At 41.3% G+C, this 23201-nt stretch overlaps 1 protein-coding gene across 3 annotated transcripts in view; it reads left to right on the forward strand.

Annotated features, from left to right (window-relative positions):
• FYB1 (FYN binding protein 1) overlaps positions 1 to 23201 on the forward strand; it is a 152752-nt gene that overhangs the window by 38496 nt on the left and 91055 nt on the right. For 2 of the 3 annotated variants that reach the window (XM_046000368.1, XM_046000370.1), the window contains exon 2: positions 19976 to 21137. In XM_046000368.1, the coding sequence (XP_045856324.1) occupies positions 19976 to 21137 (1162 nt within the window). Of the gene's footprint in view, positions 1 to 10481; positions 10501 to 19975; positions 21138 to 23201 lie in introns of those variants that run through there. The other variant, XM_046000369.1, reaches the window with a different exon arrangement.

A 23201-nucleotide genomic window follows, 5' to 3' on the forward strand; every position in this document is an offset into this window, starting at 1 on the left:
GGAAAAAAAAATACTACCGCTATTCCGTGACTCTCAAATCCTACATTAATCTGCTGCTTCACAACTACTCAGAGTGTACAGTGAAATAAGCTTATGCCAGAAAAATGCCTTAACTTTTGCATTTATTGATTATAAGCCACATAACATCGGGTTTTTATCATCATTATCTTGTTGTTATCAAATAATAAATTACTGTATATCTCGTCCTTTGTGAGGAATTATAGAAAGAGAAAAAATGAGTTTTATTACTATGTCACAATAATATCAGCTCCATATAAGGTAGATTTGGGTGAGTATCTACATTTTCATTTATTTAGGAACATTTCTTTATGTTACCAAACTCATCTCATAGCTTTTTACTTACTTATGTTAAATTTGCCAACTTTTCAGATCCTATCAACAAGCATAGCTACCACTTGATTTAAAACACTCGAATTTTTAAATATAATCTTTGTAAATGTGTACATTTCTTTCCTACCATTTTGGATACCAAAATTTATTTCTATCCCTCAGAGATGTAAAATGTTGAATTTACCTTTTCCGGGGGTAAAACATGTGTAAAATTTAAAAAAAGAAAAGAAAAAACTGTCCCACAAACCAGGAAGCTGCCCTTGGCGTGTAATAAATTAACTCACCCAACAATGTTTATAAAGTGCCTTCTGTATGCCAGGCACTGTACTAAGAACTATGGCTCCAAGCCAAAGAAGCCATAGTCCTCACCCTTAAAGAGTTCAAGGTCTAGTGGAGGAAACAGACTTGTCTCCAGCAGTTAAAAGGTACCTCTGAAGCCAGAGCAAAGACATCTTGCCCCATCTTGAGGGACTGGGTTCAGATGGAGATGATATCTACACTGTGCTTTGGGGCTCGAACAGGAGTTAACCAGGTAGATAATGTCACATTTCATGAAGGCATCTTCTGGGTTTGAGATTTTTGTTTTCTTTGGCATCAGAGGTTGGTGGGAAAGAGGAGAAACAAACATAAGATTGGCTTTAAAAAGTTAATATTTCTTCTCTTTCTTCCTTTCCATCCCTTATAACCATCCAGCAAAATCCAAGGACAGAAGAGTTGTTCCCGGGTGCCAGAACCCAGGCTCCTTCTGTCTCTGGCTCTGCCATCCCTAAGCATTCCCTTAGTCATCGGTGAACCCCAGCGGCTCAGGTCCCCTCAGCATCGCAGTCAGCACAGAGGGGAAAGCAGGCCAGGACCCAGGTCCAGGGCACGACCCAGGAGTTACACAAATATCTTGTGCTTTGATCCCATTGGCTAAATCTTCACCATATGACCACAGCTAGTGGCCAGAGGGGCTAGAAAATGTTCTCTTCTGTGTAGTCGCATGCCTGGCTAAAACACAAGAATTCTTTTCCTATAAAACAGGCGTTGGCAAACTTCTTCTGCAAAGAGCCAGATAGGAAATATTTCAGGTTACATGCGGTCTTGGTCATGTGTTGTTGTTCTTGTTCCTTGTTTCTGTTCATGTGTGGTTGTTCTGGCATCTCTTTAAGAACGTGAAAACCATTCTTAGCTTAAAGGCTGTGCAAGAGGAGCCATAGGCAAGATGTGGCACAAGGGTCTTGGTTGACACATCCTTCCTGTGGAAGAAGAGAAGAAAGTCAGTTCGGGGAGGAAAGGGTCTGACACAAGCGCTACAAGGTTACAAACACCAAGGAGAACTTCGACTTGTTCACTTTTCTAGTCTCATCACAGGGCTCAGCTCCCGGGGTAGGTGCGCACTGTTTATGACTGATGGGTGGTTGGATTGATTGATGGATTGGCTGAAGGAAGATAAGGGAGTTTAATTTAATGACTATTTAGTCCCAAGGGTCGTCTCTCACCCTAGATTATAATTTCAATACTCCAGTTTTTCCAGAGTTTGAAGAAAAGTTTCACCAACAGCAGACAAGCCCGAAACCACTCAGCTTTCTGCCACCTGCGCACCCATCAGCTCACAGAGCCCAGCACCCAGTTCACCTCCGAGCTGCAGATGGGATGAGGTCCCAAACAGCCCACACCTTGGAGTGGAGCTCCCAAACTGACAGCAGGTGGGCAGCCCCAGGTGTGCAGGTAGATTACAGAACTAAAGCCTTCTTAGGCTCCTCCCCTTGTGTGCCCGGGGCCCAGGGCAGGCCTGAGAACCTCATTTGCTTTTGGCCCTTATAAATGTCATATGCTTGGTGGGAATGTCAGCAGAAATGTCCAGGCTGAACAGACACTTCTTAGTTCCCCTTATTCTCCCCCTTCTTACTCAATATCCTGAGGGCATAATGGAGCTCGTCTTGTGTCAGTCAGCCCAGTGTGCGGAGGGAGGGGAGGTTCACTCAACCATTTCACTGGACATCCCCCTGCCCTGAGTCTGAAAGTGTCACAGCTCTTGGACTCTGCAGGCTGAGCAGACAGGACAGCCAAAAGTGAGGCGGGAGCACCCCGCCCCTACCCCAGGAAGACTCACTAAATGAGGCCATCCTCCCACCTCATTCTGCAGGAGTCAGGTAACAGCTGCTTTCATGTAAATGTGTAATTCTTACAGCAGGGAAAGGTGCGGCCTCCAAATGCTGGCAGCACAGACCTGCTAGCTAAAACACCTACGAGCAGGTTGTGCTGGAAAATGGCAGAAGAGGTGGACATCCGACAGTCCCGTGCAGCCTCGCCGCAGCCAGAGGGGTGATAAGCCGATAAAAATGTGTCTGTCACTCGCTGTTGCGTAACGGGATGGGGGCCTGTCACACGTTCCTGTTCCAGCCTCTGGTGTCGCTGGTATTCAGTGAGGTCTTGCCACAGAACCAGAAACGTGGTGCCACTGGGCACAGATGATTTCTTCCATCCTGGTTGCTGACAAGTGTGTGCTCATCCTTTCGATGAGGAGAAGCAAATTTCCATTCCCTCCGAACCTTAAGATCTGGCGGAGGTGGGGATTCACGTGAACTTTCTGCACAGGCCAGGGACAGGAAGCCACTCAGCCATCAGCCCTGCCTTCTCAGAAGGAATCCTGGCAAATGGGGACAAATGATGACAAAGGGCTTCGAATGATCTGAGGAAATCGTTCACAGGCACAGTAACTTAAAATTTGATTGGAGCCTTTGGCCTTCATGTATGCGGTTCTGCCTCTGAAGAATTCATTAGGCCTCCCCTCCCCACACAGCCCCCCTCCGCCCACCTTTTAAAGTTATAATGAGGTAATTCAGGGAAGAGTGTGGGCCTCTTGCGCCGCCTCCTAGCACCTGTGGGACTTTGGGAGCGCCACATAACGGCTCTGTGCCTCAGTTTCCTCCTCCCAAAAAAAAAAGGTAATAGTAGTACTTACCTCAGAGAGCTATTGTGAGTATAAAGTTATATGAATTTTTGTGTACTAATACATAATCATAGATCGTTAATATTTGCCACTTTAAATGTTTTGGCATTAGGTAGAGATCATCCCACGTAGAAAAATAGTTGGGTTTATGAACACAAGGCAAAGTCATGGCTGTGGCTTCTCTGCCCAGGCTGCAAGGCTGTCGGGAAAGGTTTTATGTAGACAAACAAACGTGCATGTACAAGGCAAGGCACAAGCTTCAAATATTATAATACCTCAGAAATTAAGAATAAATGATAGATGAGGGACAAGAGGAAGACATTGTTCTTTCCAATAAAACCACATCTTTAAAAATCCTCTACTAAAAATGATCAGGAATATCAAAGGAATCCCAGCGAATTCAAGAGACTGCCGCTGGGAGAAGTTAGCCTTCTCTTTTAAAAAGAAAAGCCTGGGAAGGATTCCATTTCTCTTGGGGGATTATTTTAAAGGCTCAAATTCATGCTGATTTGCGTGTCATTTCCATCCATTTAACTACCAGAGGTTTTATATGCCCCCCAGCTCCTGCCCCAATCCAGAGGGCCCTTCTCAGTCAGGGAGCTCACTAAAGCTGGTTTCTGGGGGAAATTCCCTCTTGAAATTTAGGGCAGCCTCATGGAGCAGTCACACTGACACCTAGTGGTCTGAAAGCTAAGTGCAAGCAGTTGTTTAACCCATTTTAATTTATCAAAGCAAAGGGTCAAATATGTCCCAAGTCTTCATGTCTACAGCTGCTGAGTGCCAAAAGGTGGAGGTCGGAATTGTTTCTGCATCCAACCACTAGGAATACACCAAATATGTACGTGTTTGGGCAGAGAAGAAAGCCCGATGGGCAAGTTTAGAAAGTGAAATTACCTCCTCAGAAGCTGGTGGGGGGTTTCTCTCTAGATTTGGAGAGTTCAGGGTTTCTTCTGTTTTTCTACTTCTGCTAGCTCGTCTCCTTATATGGACAAGAAACAGGCAAACCCATTGAGTATATAAATTCAAATATTGCTGGATCCACGCTGTGGATGTTGGTCCACATAGTGCCTTAACCTTGCTTCCAGGAGCTGCTTAAAAGCCATTATCCCTTACCGCTACATGGAATTCAATCCCGCTCTGTCTTTCCAAGCCAGGGACAATCCCAGCAGGACTGCCTACCCTGCAGGGGATAACAAACAGTGAGGGAGAAAAGCTGATCATGGAACAAGACTTGGTGGCCTTCCTCGTGAACTTCATCCATGGAGGCACTTAGACATTCATAGAAAAACAGCACAAAAGTGTTTTGGTGGGCATGTTAGTTTCCTGTGGCTCCTGCAACAAATTGTCACGCATGAGGTGACTTACAACAGAAATGTATTCTCTCACAGTTCTAGAGGCCAGAATTCTAAAATCAAGGGGTTAACCAGGCCATCCTCCCTCCAAAGGCCCGGGGAGTCTCCGTTCCTTGCCTCTTCCAGCTTCTGGTGGGTCCAGGCATTCTTTGTCTGTATCTCTCCAATCTCTGTCTTTGTCTTCACAGGGCCTTCTCCTCCTCTCTTATCTTTCTCCCTTCCGTGTTTTAGGTCCACTTGTCGCTGGATTCAGTGCCACCTGGGTAATCCAGGAAGATTGCTTCAGATGATCCCTAATTACATCCGCAAACCCTTTTTCCCAAATGAGATCACATTCACCCGTTCTGAGTTGTGAACTTACCTTTTTTTTGAGGGGGAGAGTGAGTTATCTTTCAACCTAGTATAGCGGTTGTAGATGATAGAGAGGAAATTTAGAAAGACAAGCAGCCAAGATCTGTGCCCTAATCCCACTTACCCATGCATGCTGAATCAGGGTACACCCTGAAACTTTCCTCAACCTTGCCATTAAATCTCTGTAATTCTTTTAGGTGTAGTTAATCAGTGAAGATATGAGGATAAGAGCAGAAGAGATCCAAGATCGCAATGGATTTTTTTCTCTTTTTCAGCTTCCTTCCCTTCAGCTTCATTTTACTTTTCATTGGATTGTCTCACAGATGATTATTTATACGGGTACTTAAGGACGAACTTTGAGAGTCTTAGAAGTGATCAAAATGCTTTCTCTGTATGGTGGGAGTTACCTTGTTGTGGAATGGGAGACCTGTGCGTTCACTTGTCTGGGCGTGTTTATTTGTTTGTTTGTTTGTTTGTTTGTTTTTAATTCAATTTATTTAAACTAAAGAAAACCAAAACCAAAACATTCACTCATTTCTCCCAAACCCCTAACCCTCACCTTTAGCAACCACAATCTAGTCTCTGTATCGATGAGCTTGGTCTTTTTACTTTATTTATTTTTAGATTCCACATATAAGAGAGATCATATAGTATTTGTCTTTCTCTGACTAACTTATTTGACTTAGCATAATACCTTTGAGGTCCATCCATGATGTCACAAAAAGCAAAATTTCATTCTTTTTTGTGGCTGAATACTATTTCACTCTTTATATACACTATAGTCTTTTAAGCTACTGGACACTTAGCTTGCTTCCACATCTTGGCTATTACAAATAATGTTGCAAAGATCATCAGGGTGTATGTATCTTTTCAAGTTAGTGTTTTCAATTCTTCAGGTAGATACCTAGAAAGAATTTCTGAATTACACAGTAGTTCTGTTTTTAATTTTTTGAGGAACCTTCAGACTATTTTCCATAGTGGCTGTACCAATTTGCATTCCCATCAACAATGGACAAAGGTTCTCTTTTCTCTACCTCTCGGCCTACACTTGTTATCTTTGTGGTTTGGGTTGTGTGTGTGTGTGTGTGTGTGTGTGTGTGTGTGTGTGTGTTTATAATAGACATTCTAACAAGTATGAAGTAATAACTCATTGTCCTTTTGATTTGCATTTCCCTGATGATTAGTAATGTTGAGCATCTTTTCATGTGTCTATTGGCCACCTGTATGTCTTCTTTGGAAAAATACCTATTCAGATCTTCTGCCCAGTTTTTAAATTGGTTTGTTTGTGTTTGTTTATCGCTATTGAGTTTTATGAGTTCTTTACATATTTTGAATATTAACCTCTTATCAGAGATATGGCTTGCAAATATTTTCTCCCATTTAGTAGGTTGCCCTTTCTTTTTGTTGATGGTGTCCCTTCTAGAAAGCTTTTTAATTTGATGAGTCCCACTTGTTTATTTTTGTTTTTGTTACTTTTGCTTTGTTATCAGATTCAAAAAGTCATTGCTAAGACTTGTGTCAAGGGGGTCTTACTGCGTGTGTTTTCTTCTAGGAGTTTTATTTTTTCAGGTGTTACATTCAGTCTTCAATCCATTTTGAGTTAATCTTTATGTGTGGTGTAAGATAGTGGTCCAGTTTCATTCTTTTGCATGTGGCTGTCCAATGTTCCCAACACCATTTATGAAAGAGACTATCTTTTTCCTGTGATATATTCTTGACTCCTCGGTCATAAATTAACCTACCATATATGCATGAGTTCTTTCTGGGCTCTCTATTCTGGTCTATGTATCTGTTATTATGCCAATACCAAACTGTTTCCATTACTATAGCTTGATCATACACTTTGAAGCCAGGTAACATGTCTTCTTTCTCAAAATAGCTTTGGCTATTTATTTTTATGGTTCCATACAAATTTTAGCATTGTTTGTTCAATTTCTGTGACAAATAAAGCCATTGGAAACTTGATAGAGATTGTACTGAATCTGTATTTTGCTTCGCGTAGTATAGACATTTTAATGATACTAGTTCTTCCAATTCATGAACATGGAATATCTTTTCACTTATTTGTTTCTTCTTCAATTTCTTTCACCACAGTCATACTTTTCAATGTAAAGAGGTTTCCCCTCCTTGGTTAAACTTATTCTTAAGTATTTTATTGTGAATGGGCTTATGTTCTCTTTCTAATAGTTCATTATTAGTGTTTTTAATCATTTTGGTTTCCCAATATGCCATAGGATGCCACACACTCCCATTTGTCCTGACCGCTGACAGAGCTGGTGATTCACCAGAGAGAAACCCTCAGAGGAACACGGCAGGATAGGATGGGCTATATACCATGTGCTGCTTGAAAAAAGTTCCCCAAAGTGATTTTATCATAACCTGTGCTTCTAGCCCCCTCGGCTTTCCCTGTCCCACCTCAGAGGAGACCATCCAGAACACCTTTATTTAACCTATCAATCAAAAGATGACTTTAGTCAGTGAGGTATGCTTATACCTCTCAAGTAGTTTTTTTATTGTTTTTATTTATATTTTATTTATATTTATTTATTATATTAGAACTTTGACACCAGTCCTTTGTTACATTTTTGCCACACTTATATGTAAGTCATTTAAAGTATTTTAAAATTTTTTTAAAATCGTCTCAATCAAACACAATTTCATCTGGTCCCTAGAATGTATACAAATAAGCTTGATCTTGATGAAGGATCATTTTCTCCACTATTCTGAGTCACTTCCATTTTCCTCTTCCAATCACTAAAACTGAGGTAAAAAGAAAGAAAATATCTCACTGTGAAACAGTATCAAAGCAACTGTATCATTTCAAAGAGTTTTTGTTTACTCATTTTTCAGATGCTGTTTAACTATTTTACTGTTTTTTGTGGTAAAATATACAGAACATAAAACTTGCCATTTTAACCACTTTTAAATGTACAGTTCTGTGGCCATAAGTACATTCACTCTGTTGTACAACCATTAATGCCATCTATCTCCAGAATGTTTTCATTTGCTCCCAACTAAAATTCTGTACCCATTAAACACTAACTCCCCATGGCCTCCTCCCCTTGGCCCCTGGTCACCACCATCTTGCTTTCACTCTTTAAGAATCTGACTACTCTACAAATCTCAGATAAGTGGAGCCATACAACATTTGTCTTTTTGTGACACTTAGCTTACTTCAGTCAGCATAATGTCCTCAAGGCTCATCCTTGTTGTAGCAGAAATCAGAATTTCCTTCCTTTTTAAGACAGAGTAATATTCCATGGTGTGTGTATACCTCTCTTTCCTTATCCATTCCTCCACTGTTGACACTTGGGTTGCTCCCCATTTTTGACGACTGTGAATAATGCTACTGTGAACACGAGTGTACAAATATCTATTCCTGCTTTCACTTCTTTTGGGTATATATTCAGAAGTAAAATTGCTGGATTGGTTTCTGAGGAAATACCATACTGTTTTCCACAGTGGCTACACGATTTTACAGGCTCACCAGCAATGCACAAAGGCTCGATTTCTCCACATTTCTCGCCAACATTTGTTATTTTCTGGTGGCTTTTTGGTTTGTTTGTTTGTTTTTTTTATAATAGCCATCCTAATGGGTAGTAAATGTTTTAATTAAAAGAAACATGTATTTTAAAATAATAGATGTCTATCTCTGTAGTCTCTTTATTCTTTAGGAAAACCACATTATTTTAAAAATCATAAAACAAGAAGGGAATTTGGTGTGTTTAATTTTTTATTTCTGTTCTTTGAATGAACCATAGATGTTAATGGGTTTGGTTTTGGGTTTGGGGTTTTGTTTTGTTTTGCTTTGCTTTGCTTTTATTAATCCACACAGAAGGAGTTATTTTATATGAATTCTTTGTTATCAATCTGATTTTTGCCATGGGCCTTCCCAAATCATAGCCTCCTTCCCTTCAGGTCACCCTTGAACTTCTCTCAGCAGCCAGATGAATAATGAACACTACCCCAGGGGAACAATGAATGAACCATAATGGTGCCTCAGGCCCCTGAATGGCCGGATGGATGATTCATCTCACTGACTCTAGGGGGCAGTTGTTTAAAAGGAAAAGAGATCTAATACAGTCCTCTATATAAACATGCCACCTCCACGCCCACACACACAGACCAAATATCAAAAATAACACAAGCAGAATTGTTTGTCTTCTCAACCTTTTCAGATTGCTTGTGATGTTACAAAGTTGATGGATATATTGATCTAGGGCTCTATGTCCCCTTTCTTGCTTTGTCTCCTTGCTCATCTCAGATCTGCTTTGATCATGACGTAGAACAAGTGCTAACACATCGCCTGCCATGGTTAGATCATTAAGGTTAGGTGGAGAACTTTTTGGACCAGAATAAGAAATTTGTCTTGTGTGAGCTGAGGATTCAAACTCAACATCGTAACCATACCAGAAGGAATGAAAGTCATGATTCTTATGGTGTATAGTGGTAAACATGGGATTTAGATTTAGAAAACCTCAATTTAGCTCTCTTTTCTACCATGTGCTTGAACTTAGTTTATCCTTCCCTGACAATAGAAATAAACCAGGCTTTGGGAGGATTAAATAAGATATTATGTGTGAAATTTTGCTTTAAAATGAGATTATTAGGGGACATTATCCCCTAATCCCCTAATAATCCCCATTAGGGGGATTATTATTATTAGGGTGGCTCAGTTGGTTAAGCATCTGCCTTTGGCTCAGGTTATGATCCCAGGATCCTGGGATTGAGTTCTGCACTGAGCTCCTTGCTTCGTGGGGAGCCTTCTTCACCCTCTGCCCCTCTCCCTGTTTGTGCTCTCTCTCTCAGACAGATAAATAAAATTTTTAAAAATGAGATTACTAGGGGTGCCTGGATGACTCAGTTGATTAAGCGTCTGCCTTCAGCTCAGGTCCTGATCCTAGGGTTCTAGAGACAGAGCCCTGCATTGAGCTTCTTGCTCAGTGGGGATCTTGCTTCTCCCTCTCCCTCTGCTCCTCCCCTCTGTGTGTGTGTACACACGTTCTCGTGCTCGCTCTCTCTCTCTCTCTCTCTCTGTCAAATAAATAAATAAAATCTTTTTTAAATGAGATTATTAGTTCTAATGATAGAATTAGTAACAGATATAAAATGCCAAACTCTAGAATTTTTTGCTAATTATACAAGTGTGCACAGTTTGTGTGTGGGGGGGGGTGGTTTGAGGTCATTTGTATGCTGATATGAGTGATCTTAATTAAGCACAGGTTTTAAACTGGATATTGGCAAAGTGCCACATACTAGAACCACTGGCACATTAGCATGGAGTCACCAGTACTCTCAGAAGAAAATGAAACAATGTATGAAGGAAGAGATAAGTGAAAACCCAGAGCAGCTAAAGCCATGAAGCACCCTGGGAAGATGGGGGATGGGGGTGGGGAGAGGGTAACTGGCGTTAAGTGCAGGATCTACACCATGAAAAGCTTGAAATTGAGAGCATCACAGTTTTAATGAGAAAGGGTGCAATCTGCTCTAAAGAGACCTACAGAGACAAAGGTGAGAGAAATTGCTCATCTCATGGCAGATTTCTGTTACTGTGACTTATCAGAGAGAAATGAGGTAAGAGGTGTGAGGTGATTGTACTCTTCACTCCTGATTACTAAATACTGATGCATTTTCCTCATAGTTCAAAACGGGAGATGGAATAGGAATGGGAGGGGGCATATGAGGCAGGGCTTCATTGCCATATTCTGTAGAGTGAGGTCTCTGAGGAATCTTCCATAACCCTTCACTTCTTCCGTCTAGTTTCACTTTCTCCATTCACACTCTTGATCCCTTGCTGCAGCCTGTCTTGATCCGCTTGCCAACGCCTTCCTCTTCTGAGCTGTTCTCTTCTCACAGAACTTTCCCATGCTGGAAAGGAAGTTTCTAGAAAACCCCACAGATGGTCTCTTCTCCCTACCCCAGCCCACTCCATGTTGGCCATATACTTTCAGTTTCTAACTTCTGGTCAAGTATAGAGAAGGAACTCACCGTCTAGGCTCCTGTGTCCGTGTGTGTCTGTGTGTTTGTGTCTGTGCTGTGGGGGAAAGTGGAGGCTGAGAAAAAAGGAACCAGAACATTTCTCTTTTCTTTTTCCTATGTCAAACAACATCTTTTTCAGCCATTAAGAGTTTTTACTTCAAATTTTATATGCTTTTAACAAAGTAAGTTTGGTTTAGCTGGTTTATACTACTTATATATAAAAATAGGATAACCAGGGGCAACAGGGTGGTTCAGTCAGTTAAGTGTCTGACTCTTGATCTCAGCTCAGGTTTTCATCTCAGGATCATGAGGTCAGGTCCCAGTGTGAAACCTACAAAAAAAAAAAATAATAATAATAACCACTAGAAGTAGTAGATGAAATTAAGATCTCTTTGAGATGACAGAGTAGGGAGCCCAGGAAAAATGAAAAGACTTATATTGTATAATTGTCAATACTTAAATATTATCTTAAGATCCAAGGAAGCCACTAGTAAGATATCTATGAAAACACTTCAGTTATCTACAAGGTCATCGGTCAAATTCCTGAGAAACTGTTCTCTAATTAGGTATATTTAGTTACCTCAGTCTAAGTGAATTACACAGTGAGCAAATGTAAATTAAATCTGCTATAAAAAACTTTATACAGGGGCGCCTGGGTGGCTCAGTGGTTTAAGCCTCTGCCTTCAGCTCAGGTCATGATCTCAGGGTCCTGGGATCGAGCCCCGCATCAGGCTCTCTGCTCAGTGAGGAGCCTGTTTCTCCCTCTCTCACTGCCTGCCTCTCTGCCTACTTGTGACCTCTCTCTCTGTCAAATAAATAAATAAAATATTAAAAAAAAAAAACTTTATACAATTCACTAAGAACAAATGGTTCTAGGACTGTTTGTTGTTCTCTACACTCTGCATCAGACTCTCTATTCTCTGCCTCCTGACACCATGCCATTAGCATCAAAGAGTCAAAAACTTACAGCAGAACAAATTTCAGAAACACATAGGAAGTCTTATTAAACTTCCTTATACGTTTCGCGTAAGTCATCGGAAGCCATGACAAAGTCAAAACTGTGCTGGTGTAGGAGCTATTTGGTAGGATGACCAGAAAGCATTCAAAGACTCTCATTTGTAGAAAGGTGGTGATTTTCAAGCCTGGTCTTTAAAGACAGAAGGTACACAAAAGCCCAATGGATCAATATACCTTGAGAGTTCAGGATGACACAGAATGTGGAAAATGGGCCATCACCATCTGAGTTTTACCAGTTCCTGAATATCTTGCTTCCTCTTCTTTGATTCACTCTAAGAGAGAGCACAGGGGGAGCAAGGGCAGGATTCAGACTAACAGGTGCCTTAGGTAATACAAGAGGGAATGATGATAGAGAGGTTTTCTGCTAGGGTACTCAGGCCAGCCTCCTGCAGGACAACGGCCAAGTTCATCTGTGTTGAGGGGAGTCAAACAACACAGCCCCCAGAGAGAGACCCCACTCCCGCCAGGTATCGTCTTCTGACTAGATTACATCTCACCACACAAGGTGGATAGATGGGGTTGTCTGCAGTTCCAGATCCACCTTTACAAGTCACTGAGAAAAATGTAAGGACTTCCCCCCCACTGCTTCCGCCACCAACTCCTCCTCCTCCCTGTGCCCTTGCCCAGTCTGCAGCAGCCTGATCTTGCCCCAAGAACTCAATTTGCGGTAAGAAGCACGTTCCCACATCCTGTTGAAGAGGGCCCTGGTCCTCTCTCCAACCTCAGAGGCTCAGCCAACTGGAATCCATCACAGCCAATTTGCAATGAGGTAGAGACTCTGCTAGAGAGCTCTTAAAAATAGATTCATGACTGGGACTCAACACTCTTGTCCCCAGCTATCTGCGTGCTTAGTCATGCTGAAATTCAAATAAATTCAGCCCATCAGCCAGTATAGTACATGTGATTGATATTACGGAAAGAAAGGGGCCAGGCATTAGGGAGTGCTTGCAGGAATGCATGGTGGCAGAGGGGGCTGTTTTTGAGGAAGAAAAATAAAACTAACTTCCTGCTTTTACATCTCCTTGGGCAAATAGAGTATACACCGTAAGTACTCAAATTATGACCCACTAAGTACCTAAATATTTAGACAGTGTTAATGGGGCTGCAAAAAACATATCACATTTTCATTATCTCTAGCCCAACCTCCCATCTACCATCTTGTGAGAAGTTGTCACAAGTACCATATTTCCAGGCAACTTCTACTAACTCTATCTTTACAGCCAATACCAAGGAGAATGGTTTTATTATGCAATTTCTGACAAGAAACAGTTTTAAGAAAGCTTATTTTCAGATTAAAGCAGTTCCCTTTTCCAAGTTTACTGAAGAGAGAAGATTAAGTCTCTTTGAAAAGAAAAGTTGTCACTCCTGCGCGTGTGCACGTGAGTGCCCACTCAGAAGGGATGGGGAACTTGGTTGTGGGGACGATATCTGTTATTTTCTTTAATCTAGGCAATAGAAACAAGTGAAATTGAGTAACATTGCTCTGTGAAGGTTTGAACTGTTTGAGCATATTACAGATTTTCACCAGCCTGCTTCCTACCTCTAGGATGGAAAGTTTATTTGGCTTAGGAAAGAACTTTCTCTCTTCTTTGTCTTTTTATTATACCTTTTTATCAATCCGTTGCTGAATGCGCTTGAGCAACATGAACCATCATCCTGGTAGAAGCTGGGCTCTCTCACACGGCACCCTGCCCTCACCTGCCTTCTTCCCTCTTCCATTCACTCTGACTACAGTCTCTGAAGCCTGGGGCAGGCCTAGAGCTGGCTTCCTGGAACGTTGTCCCTCTGATGCCATCATACCTGGAGTCCTGTTCCAGGTAATGGTGGCATTTTATTCTATGAGAAGAACTATCAGTTCAGACCAGAAGTCATGGGTAAAACATGACTTAACAATAAAAAAAGAATCAGTAACATAGTAAGAAGGAAAATGCACATACAATAAAATTGATCAATGATAAAAGATAGAAGCAAACCAATTTGGGTAAAGTCTTATTAATTGCTGTCTCCCTCATGATTAAAAGCATTACATACAATCAAGAGCCAATGACTTCCTTCTCTTTTTCCCTGAGCTCTGTATAGGGAAGAATGACATAAGGGTGCATAAGGGTGGTTTGCTCTCTTCATGCTTTAATTACAAAAGTAACACAAAAATATCTGACGGAAGTAAAGGGAGGCTTCAGTTATTTTAAAATTATTAGTTATCCATGATTCACCATTGTTTTATTTCTTTTGTGCTTTATAAATGAAACTTTACAAAGATGAGACTTTCAAAGACATGGAACTTTGAAAACAATCTCTAATGGTGGGGTGTTTTTTTTTTATTTTTTAGGGGTTTGGGGTTTTTGTTTATTTTTTTACAAAATTGTTTATAGGTCTTAGATTATATTCTATTACAAAAATTAAAGGTGGAATTTCTGGTAAGGGGTTTCTAATAACCCAGGAGTAATAAGATTAACTCGGGGCTGGCTTCTCAGCTTTGGGACTATTTGGACTGATAATACCTTGTTGAGGAACGGTCCTGTGCATTGTGAGATGTTCAGCAGTATCTCTAATTTCTACACACTAGATGCCAAAAGCACTCCCTCAGTCAATCATTTCTTTTAAGATTTTATTTATTTATTTGACAGACATCAAGAGGGGGGAACACAAGCAGGGGGAGTAGGAGAGGGAAAAGCAGGCTTCCGGCAGACCAGGGAGTCCATTGTGGGTCTCGATCCCAGGACCCTGGGATCATGACCTGAGTCTAAGGCCCATCCTTAACACTCAGCCACCCAGGCGCCCCATCAGTCCATCGTTTCAATCAAAGATTTCTCCAGACGTTGCCCAAAGTTTTTATCATGGGATTAATCTAATATTCAATATATATATTTAAAAGTAAGAGCAGTACAGGAGTACCTGGATGGCTCACTCGTTAAGCGTCTGCCTTCAGTTCAGGTCACGATCCCAGGGTCCTGGGATTGAGTCCCACGTTGGACTCCCTGCTCAGCGAGGAATCTGCTTCTCTCTCTTCCTCTGTTCCTCCTCCACCAACTGGTGCTCACTCTCTCTCTCTCAGATAAATAACATCTTAAAAAAAAAGAAAAAAGTATGAGGACTATAAATCCAAAACCAAGCAAAACCCTGTTATCAACAAAAGTCATGGGGTGTTTTTAAGTTTCCGTATGAAAATATGTAGACAAACTGCTACAAAGAGAAACATTTTCTTAATACGTACAGTTTCTTGATGTCTCTCCTAAATGTCATCTCAGTCTTTGTTGAAGTATGTACTTGATTCATTCTCTTCATATAAGTTGCTAAAAGCAAAGAAAGATTTCCTGGAATCTAGAGTTATGAACTAGAAACCCAGAGGATGTAGCAAAACCCTTTTGCTCACAGCCATCTTCCTAGGGAACGTGGCAAAAGTGGTGAGTTTATGCCAGTGAAGATAACATAAATCTGAGAAGGAAAAGTATATGGGAGCTAAAGGAAATTTGTTTCTTTCAAGAGCATTTCTCCAATTACATCTGTGTAATTACAGAGCAATGAGTGGGGGTAGTTTGGACTAAACATTATCTAGGCACATAACAAATGAAAATAACAGTGAATTGCTTCAAATGACTTTGGAAAAGAAACTTAAGTAATTTGAGATGAAATGTTTGATTTACTTAAAATATCCTGAACTCTGAGGTCTTCCAGATGTAAAATACTGCTTCTTATGAATAAGTAGAAGCCCAATCTTTAAATCATTAAAAGTTAAAAAGGTCCTACAAACTAATGTCAAGTGTTAATAAGGGGAAACTAGAGCCAAACTATAGGACAACCCTCCGTACAATCGTTTCACTAAAACTGTTCTAAAAATAAAAAATAAAATAAAACCTATCTTTAAAAAAAAAGTTTGTGCAAAGAATATGCACTAATATGGATCAATTGTAAGAGAAAATAACAGAGTGAATATTGAAAATATTTAACAACTAGAACCACACAAGGTACAAAGCCATCAGAATGGTTGCTGATGATATACCCAGCTGTGCAGGTGTATAGCCACTGAATATCAGTTCTGGAAAAAAGCAGGCTGCAAAGCTGGAGTTTCCAATTGGGCAAAAAATAGTGGCAGGAAGGATGCATGTGTATGTTTATATATTTTTTTATATGTACAGCTTAGAAATATACATAAGAAACTAAGGACAGTAGTTGCCTCTGGTGAGGAACTGGATAGTCACTGAATAATGTATTGTTTAAAGCAGGTCAACTGTGAGAGTAAATGTGAATGTTATTACTAGTTCTTCCAGAACAATAGGCTTAAACTTGTCCTATACTGGTAAGTCAAGATATACGATACTCCTAGACCTGGGGCAATAGGGCTTCGAGTTGACTGATTTTTCACTCTATCATACAATGATACATGGCTCCTGCACTCTTTCTAACTTTTGTTTTTACAATTGATTGATTTGAGAGAGAGGGAGAGAGAGACAGCAAGCGCTCTAGAGAGGGGAGGGGCCCAGGGAGAGAGAGAGAGAATCTCAAGCAGACTCTTCGCTGAGCATGGCGCTCCATCCCAAGGCCCTGAGATCATGACCTGAGCCAAAACCAAGAGCTGGACACTTAACCAACTGAGCCACCCAGGCACCCCTCTTTCTAACTTTTTTAAAATAAAAAGAACCCTGGAAAGTGGAATGGCTATTCAATCTACAATGAAAGGGGAGAATAATAATCATTTTTGACTGTCTATCCTTAATACTTATGGAAGAAGTCTAGCTATTATTGTTAAGATTAAAGGCAAATCTGGGTGCTGAAAATTGTATTCAATAAAGCTGTAACAGGGCACCTGGGTGGCTCAGTGGGTTGAAGCCTCTGCCTTCGGCTCAGGTCATGATCGAGGGTCCTGGGATAGAGCCCCACATCAGGCTCTCTGCTCAGCAGGGAGCCTGCTTCTCCCTCTCTCTCTCTGCCTGCCTCTCTGCCTACTTGTGATCTCTGTCTGTCAAATAAATAAATAAAATCTTTAAAAAAATAAACCTGTAACAATGATAATGATACAACTTTGAAAGCTAAGCAGTCAGAATAAGTGGTCACATAGTTGTAGAGTTTGGTTTATCGATTTGCCAGACCTAGCAGTGCAAGCTCAGGCGCTGTTTTAGTTTCTTCAAAATGTCCTCCATAAAATGTATTACTATTTCTTTCTGTCTTTTAACATCCAATGAAAAGTTTTTTTTGTTGTTTTTTGTTGTTGTTGTTGTTTTTTAATATTTTATTTATTATTTATTTATTTATTTTATTTATTAAGCAGAGGCTTAAACCACTGACCCATCCAGGCGCCCCTCCAATGAGAAATTTTGAAGCGTAGGTAAACCAGACTCAAATACAGTAACTCCATTGTGTTACCCAGCAGTATGTCTGTTGCAGTCACAGTGATTTAAAATTAGAACATCATGTAGCATAATGTGTAAACTTGCCAAAGCACTATGTTGTGCACCAAAAACTAATGTAACATTGAGGCCAACTCTACTCAAATTAAAAATTCATAAATAAATAAATAAATAAAATTAGAAGAAAATATTAACAATTATAAGTTCAGAATTTGGGCATCTGGAGAAAATGATGTTACGTGGATAGTGAATTAGAACCAACGATGTTGGCAGGCAATCTTTGAATGCGTAGTACATGTAATTCTTAACCTACGAATTTGACATGCATTCACATTCTGAATCCTGGTTTAAGAGCAAAACCCTGTAGGAAAACACGTACTGTTATTATTCTCATTTTGTGGATGAAGAAAACTGAGTCTGAGGGAGGTTAAGAGACTTTCTAGGTCATGTGGCCAGTAAATGGCAAAGTCAAGATTTGAACCCAAGTGGATAATTCTAGAGTGTGGGTTATTAACCATGATGCTGCCCTGCCTCCTGGGACTGAGTGGGCGGCTAAGAAACTTACATTCCAATTCTAAATCGACCACTTCCATATTTTCTGAACTAAAACCAGGATGTAGAGTTTGAATGAATTCGTGTGTTTCATGGGTTTTCCCCCATGAAATCCAAGGCAAGAAGTTGCTGTAACTAAGTAGGATATTGCTTAAACCCTTTGGTTGCCGTTTCCTCTCCAGTGCAGTGAGAGAAGAGGGCCAGATGATTCCTAAGGCTTCTCTTGCTGTATAAAAATAGGAAACTGTCTTATATTCCAAGCACTTTTTAGAGTGCCTGACAGAGATTAGCTTCATCGTCCTAACAGCCCATCACACAGTCTAATGATCCCTACGATAGAGGTGAGCAAACTAAGGTCCAGAGAATTCATGCCCTGCCCTAGGTGAAACAGCTGGTAAGATTCAAACCCAGGCAGTCTGACTCCCTAGTCTCTGTTATTAACTACTCTGCAATGTAACCTCTTGTTATAATCTAGAATAAATTATAGATCTAGAATATAAATTGCAACATACAGACTAAATCCAGAATAAAAGAATTCTTCCCTGAGACAGATTTTCTTACATGTGTGGAGGGGAGGACAATTTTTTTTTTTTTTAGATTTATTTGTTTATTTACTTGACATAGAGCATGCGCATGTGTGCATGAGCACGAGCCAGGGGAGCAGCAGAGGGAGAGGGAAAAGCAGACTCCCCGCTGAGCGGGAGCCCAACACGAGACATGATCCCAGGATCCTGGGATCATGACCTGAACTGAAGGCAGACTCTTAACCAACTGAGCCACACAAGCGCCCCAGGAGCAAATTTTTGTATTAATTATTCTTTTTTTTTGTATCAATAATTCTTTTTTTGTGTTAATAATTTTTTTGTATTAATAATTCTTTATGCATCTTGTGTTGAGGTCCAGAGTCCTCTGCTGCTGTCCTCTCCTTGGGAGGGTTCAGGGAAGGACCTACTTTCTCCCATTCCATCCCCCAACACCCAAACTCTCCCTTCCATCTTCTTTCCTATTGCTTTTAGGAATTGTTTGAGGATTGGAGGAAATCATGAGGATTAAAAAAAAAAAAAGTGCTCAAGGAAGACAAGGTAGAAAACAAGATGTTCTCAGCAATTTGGAGATAGGGTAGGAAGTTAAAGGAGCTGCTCTCATCTGGTTTTCTCCTTTTAGTGCCTAATTCCCTTTCTCCCATCCTGCAAATACATGGGCACTGCCATTTGGTAGAAAGGAAAACTCCAGCTGAGGGCACCATTTCTTTTAAATTGCTCTTTACAGTATTCAGTTCTGTGCCAACTTTTATTTCCCCAAATATGCATTAGGAGCCTGAAGGTGCCAGGCCCTGGTCCAGGTGTGGTGGGGATATAAAAAGGAATGAGACCCTTTCTGGACTTTAGAGCCCCAGACATGCCTGCCTGCTCATCTGGTTCCAGTTGAACTCAATATTTATAAATAAGTCGGAAAACTCACTTATTACTTACTTATCCAAATGAGTGAGTTTTTCTGCCACGTCTCCTGTTTAGCAAGCAGACGCACCTTAACTGCGGACAGAACAGGAGAAATCTTGCAAACCACAGAGCTGTTCAACGTGGCCGTGCTGTAGAAAACATACAACTTGAATTTACAGAAAAGCTTACTTTCATTTTTTCAAGTGTAGTTTCTATTTAAGAGGCTCACTGTAAAATATAGAAGTCTCTTATTAGCCACTTCCATATTTTTTTCAAGTAAAACAAAGCAGACAAATGCCAAGTAAAGAGTAAATCCAACAGGAGTGCTGGAGAAACAATGAGACAAAGAAAAAGGTAAATTGTCACTTAAAAAGAAATGAGCAAGTCAGTGTAAGAGAAGCAAAAAAAAAAAAAAAAAAGAAGAAGAAGAAGAAAGAAAAAAACCAAAAGAGTATATGCACAACAATAGCCCTCCCCCTTCAAGAAACTCTCACAGACTATTTTGCCATAGAGTAAGATAAATGTTACAATGTCTTCCTAACCAATCAGCGACCCGGCAGGCCTCAAACCAGGAAGCCCTGTAGAGTGGAGTATTTTAAATTGTGCAATTAAGACTTCTGGCTCTCAGCTAGTTTTTGTTCCCTGTGCTTGTAGGATACAAAGGCAGATGTGAAGTCCCTCATGGCGAAGTTTAACGCAGGGGGCAACCCCACAGAAGAGGTCTCTGTCAGTAACCGCCCCTTCAAAGTCACTGGGCAAAACTCACCTTCAGGAGTACAAGCCAGAAAGAATCTCTTCGACAACCAAGGAAATGCCAGCCCTCCTGCAGGACCTAGCAACGTACCTAAGTTTGGGTCCCCAAAGCCACCTTTGGCGGTGAAACCTCCATCTGAAGAAAAGCCTGACAAGGAGCCCAAGCCCCCATTTCTAAAGCCAGCAGGAGTGGGCCAAAGATTTGGACCACAGACAAACTCGGCCACCAGAGACCCTGAGGTGAGAGTGGGATTTCCAAAACCTATAGGCCCCAAGCCTGTCACCGTGCCCAAGGAGGATGCCAAACCTGTGTTTCCCTGGCCCCCCGGGAATAAGCCTTCGCCTCACAGTGTAAACCAAGACCATGACTTAAAGCCACCAGGCCCCAAGCCAGGGTCTCATCCTCCAGCCCCAGAAGCTGAGCAGAAGCAAGCATTCCCCAAGCTGGCTGGGGCTAAAGGCAAGTTTGTGTCGGCCTCACAAGACCATGACCCCAAACCCCTCTTTCCCAAGCCCACCTTTGGCCAGAAGCCATCCCTGAGTATTGATGACAGTCATGAAGACGAGAGCCCCACCAAGAACACATCTCTACAGAAAGGACCCTCAACTCCCTTAGGAGCCAAGGCTAAAACCGGCCCTTTAAAGCCAGCAAGGGAAGACCAAGAAACTAAAGACCTCGGAAGCGAGACTTCCAGTTCGCCCTTTTCTGGTGTGGTTCTGAAACCTGCTGCCAACAGAGGAAGCCCGGGCCTCTCCAGAAATGCTGAAGAGAAAAAAGAAGAAAGGAAGATAGATGCTGCTAAGAACATCTTCTTGAACAAAATTAATCAGGAAGAGCCATCCTCTGGGACTCCTCCTGCCAAGTTCCCTAAGATGCCTTCTAAGTTGACAACGACGGGGCCATGGAGCCAAAATCAAGACAAGGAAAAGGGAGACAAGAATGCAGCCACCCCCAAGCAGAAGCCCCTGCCTCCCCTGTTTGCCCTGGGCCCGCCGCCGCCAAAACCCAGCAGACCCCCCCACGTTGACCTGACGAAATTCCGAAAAGCTGCTTCTGGAAACGGTGAGTTCTTTTCTCATTCCCTAACTAATATGTTGTGTTCTGCTGCTGAGGTTTTGTTTGACCTTCTGGGGAAAAATTGTACCCAGGAATGATTCCATCCCTGGTACTCCTGAATCTATGGTGACCTTTCTTTGGCAGTCTGTTTTTGCTTTGGTGTGGGAGGTCTGAGGTCTCAGTTCTGTGTGAAAATGCGCCAGGGCCCTCCTTTGGGGGCTGGAGGGAAATATATCCATTTGACCGATAAATGGTTTTGCTTTCATTTGCATCCTTAGCCGGCTTTCATTTCTGTTCAATGAGACTGAGGTATGTTACCTTACTACCACAGGAAGATGATAGACCTCTAGGTCGGGGGTTCTCAGACTGGGTCCATTTTGGTGCCCAGGGGCATTTGGCAGCCTCTGGAGGCAGTTTTGACTGTCACAACAGGAGGGTGAAGCTGGCATGTGGCAGGCAGAGGCCAGTGAGGCTGCAGACAGTGGCCCCTTGCAACAAAGTAACCGGCCCAAAATGTCAAGTGATTTACAACGTCCAAAAAGTCATCATGTGTTTCCTAAGCCCAATATTCAAACCAGAGATGAGCAGAGCTCCCGAAATGCCACTTCCTGTTTTATATTTTAACCGTTTCCTATTTCTCAATATAAAGCTTTCTGAACTTCACTGACTCCTGAAATAGTACAGAGCTAGGACCATAAGCCAGACAAAGGGACACATTAGAGTCCTTCTGGGAAAATAGTTTCATATCCTACCAAAGATGAGACAATCCTAAGGCACACGCTAAAATTTGATGCTGAGTGACTTGGTAAAGATTTATAACCCCACACAGTGATGACAGAAGCTCACTTATGCCTGAAATGACTAACACTTTAGGCCAATAATGTGCACTTATTGTTTATTATTGGGGAAGGTGGAGAAAGGATGCTTATACATAGTGGAATAGGGACCATACCACTACTAGACATATTTATTTTATATTTATATAATTTATATTTATAGTCTATTATAAATATAATAATTTATATATTTATATGCTATAATATTACACTTAATTATTATTATACTTAATAATACATATATTTTATTATACTTAAATATAAATATAAATAACAATTTATATAAATAAATAAAATATTTATATAAATATAATATATTTATATTTATTTATAAAACTGTGGTCTACGGGGCACCCGGATGGCTCAGCCATTAAGCGTCTGCCTTTCGCTCAGGTCATGATCACATCAGGTTCCCTGCTCAGTGGGAAACCTGCTTCTCTCTCTCCCACTCCCCCTGCTTTTGTTCCTCTCACTGTCTCTGCCAAATAAATAAATAAAACCTTTAAAAAAAAAAAAAAACTATGGTCTGTTTAAAGAAGGTCTAGGTATAATGGTTGTTTTCCTTTTCCAGCTCTACAAAGACATCTTTCAATGTATCATTCACAATGCATCAGCATGCAATAGACCAATATTCTTGCTGTTGACCAACAGATTAGTGATGTAACCCCCCATTAATCTATCATGTAGAAAGCACAGTTGAAGTGACGCCGCGAGCATCCGCCTTCTAGAAAGGTTCGGCCATTACACTTGTGTCTCCTCATCTGTCACCTTCTCATGTTAATACTGGTCCATAACTCAGAAATGTTATTTTTGTGAAAACTTCTAAAAGATCCCTTTCCTTAGCTCTTCTGTGCCTGGGATAAAAAATTAACTCTCATAGCCTCCATCTTACAGCTCTAACTTCAGACCAGGGAAATGGTGGTTGTGTTAGGCAGAAATCCTTGGGAGTTTCCTTCCATGGGCTGCATCTTTATTTCCACTCAGCTACCAGGTTTGGGTGGCAGTCACTGGTTGTCTGGCGTCATGATGTTAGAATGCTAATGAAGTCCTCTGGCTTGATGGTTCTGGCAAGGTCAGTGTCAAGCTGACTTTCAGTGTAATAGCGTTCCAAGGGACCCAGGACCCAGGCAAAGCTCCCTAGTAAGCAGAGTGCATCCTTGCCGTCTTTCTCCCTTTTTCCCCCATCGTGACCTACCCCCTGCACTGCTCCCGTGCCCCCAGGACACAGTTTGGA

Source organism: Meles meles, chromosome 3 (genome assembly GCF_922984935.1).
Source record: "Meles meles chromosome 3, mMelMel3.1 paternal haplotype, whole genome shotgun sequence".
NCBI lineage: Eukaryota > Metazoa > Chordata > Mammalia > Carnivora > Mustelidae > Meles > Meles meles.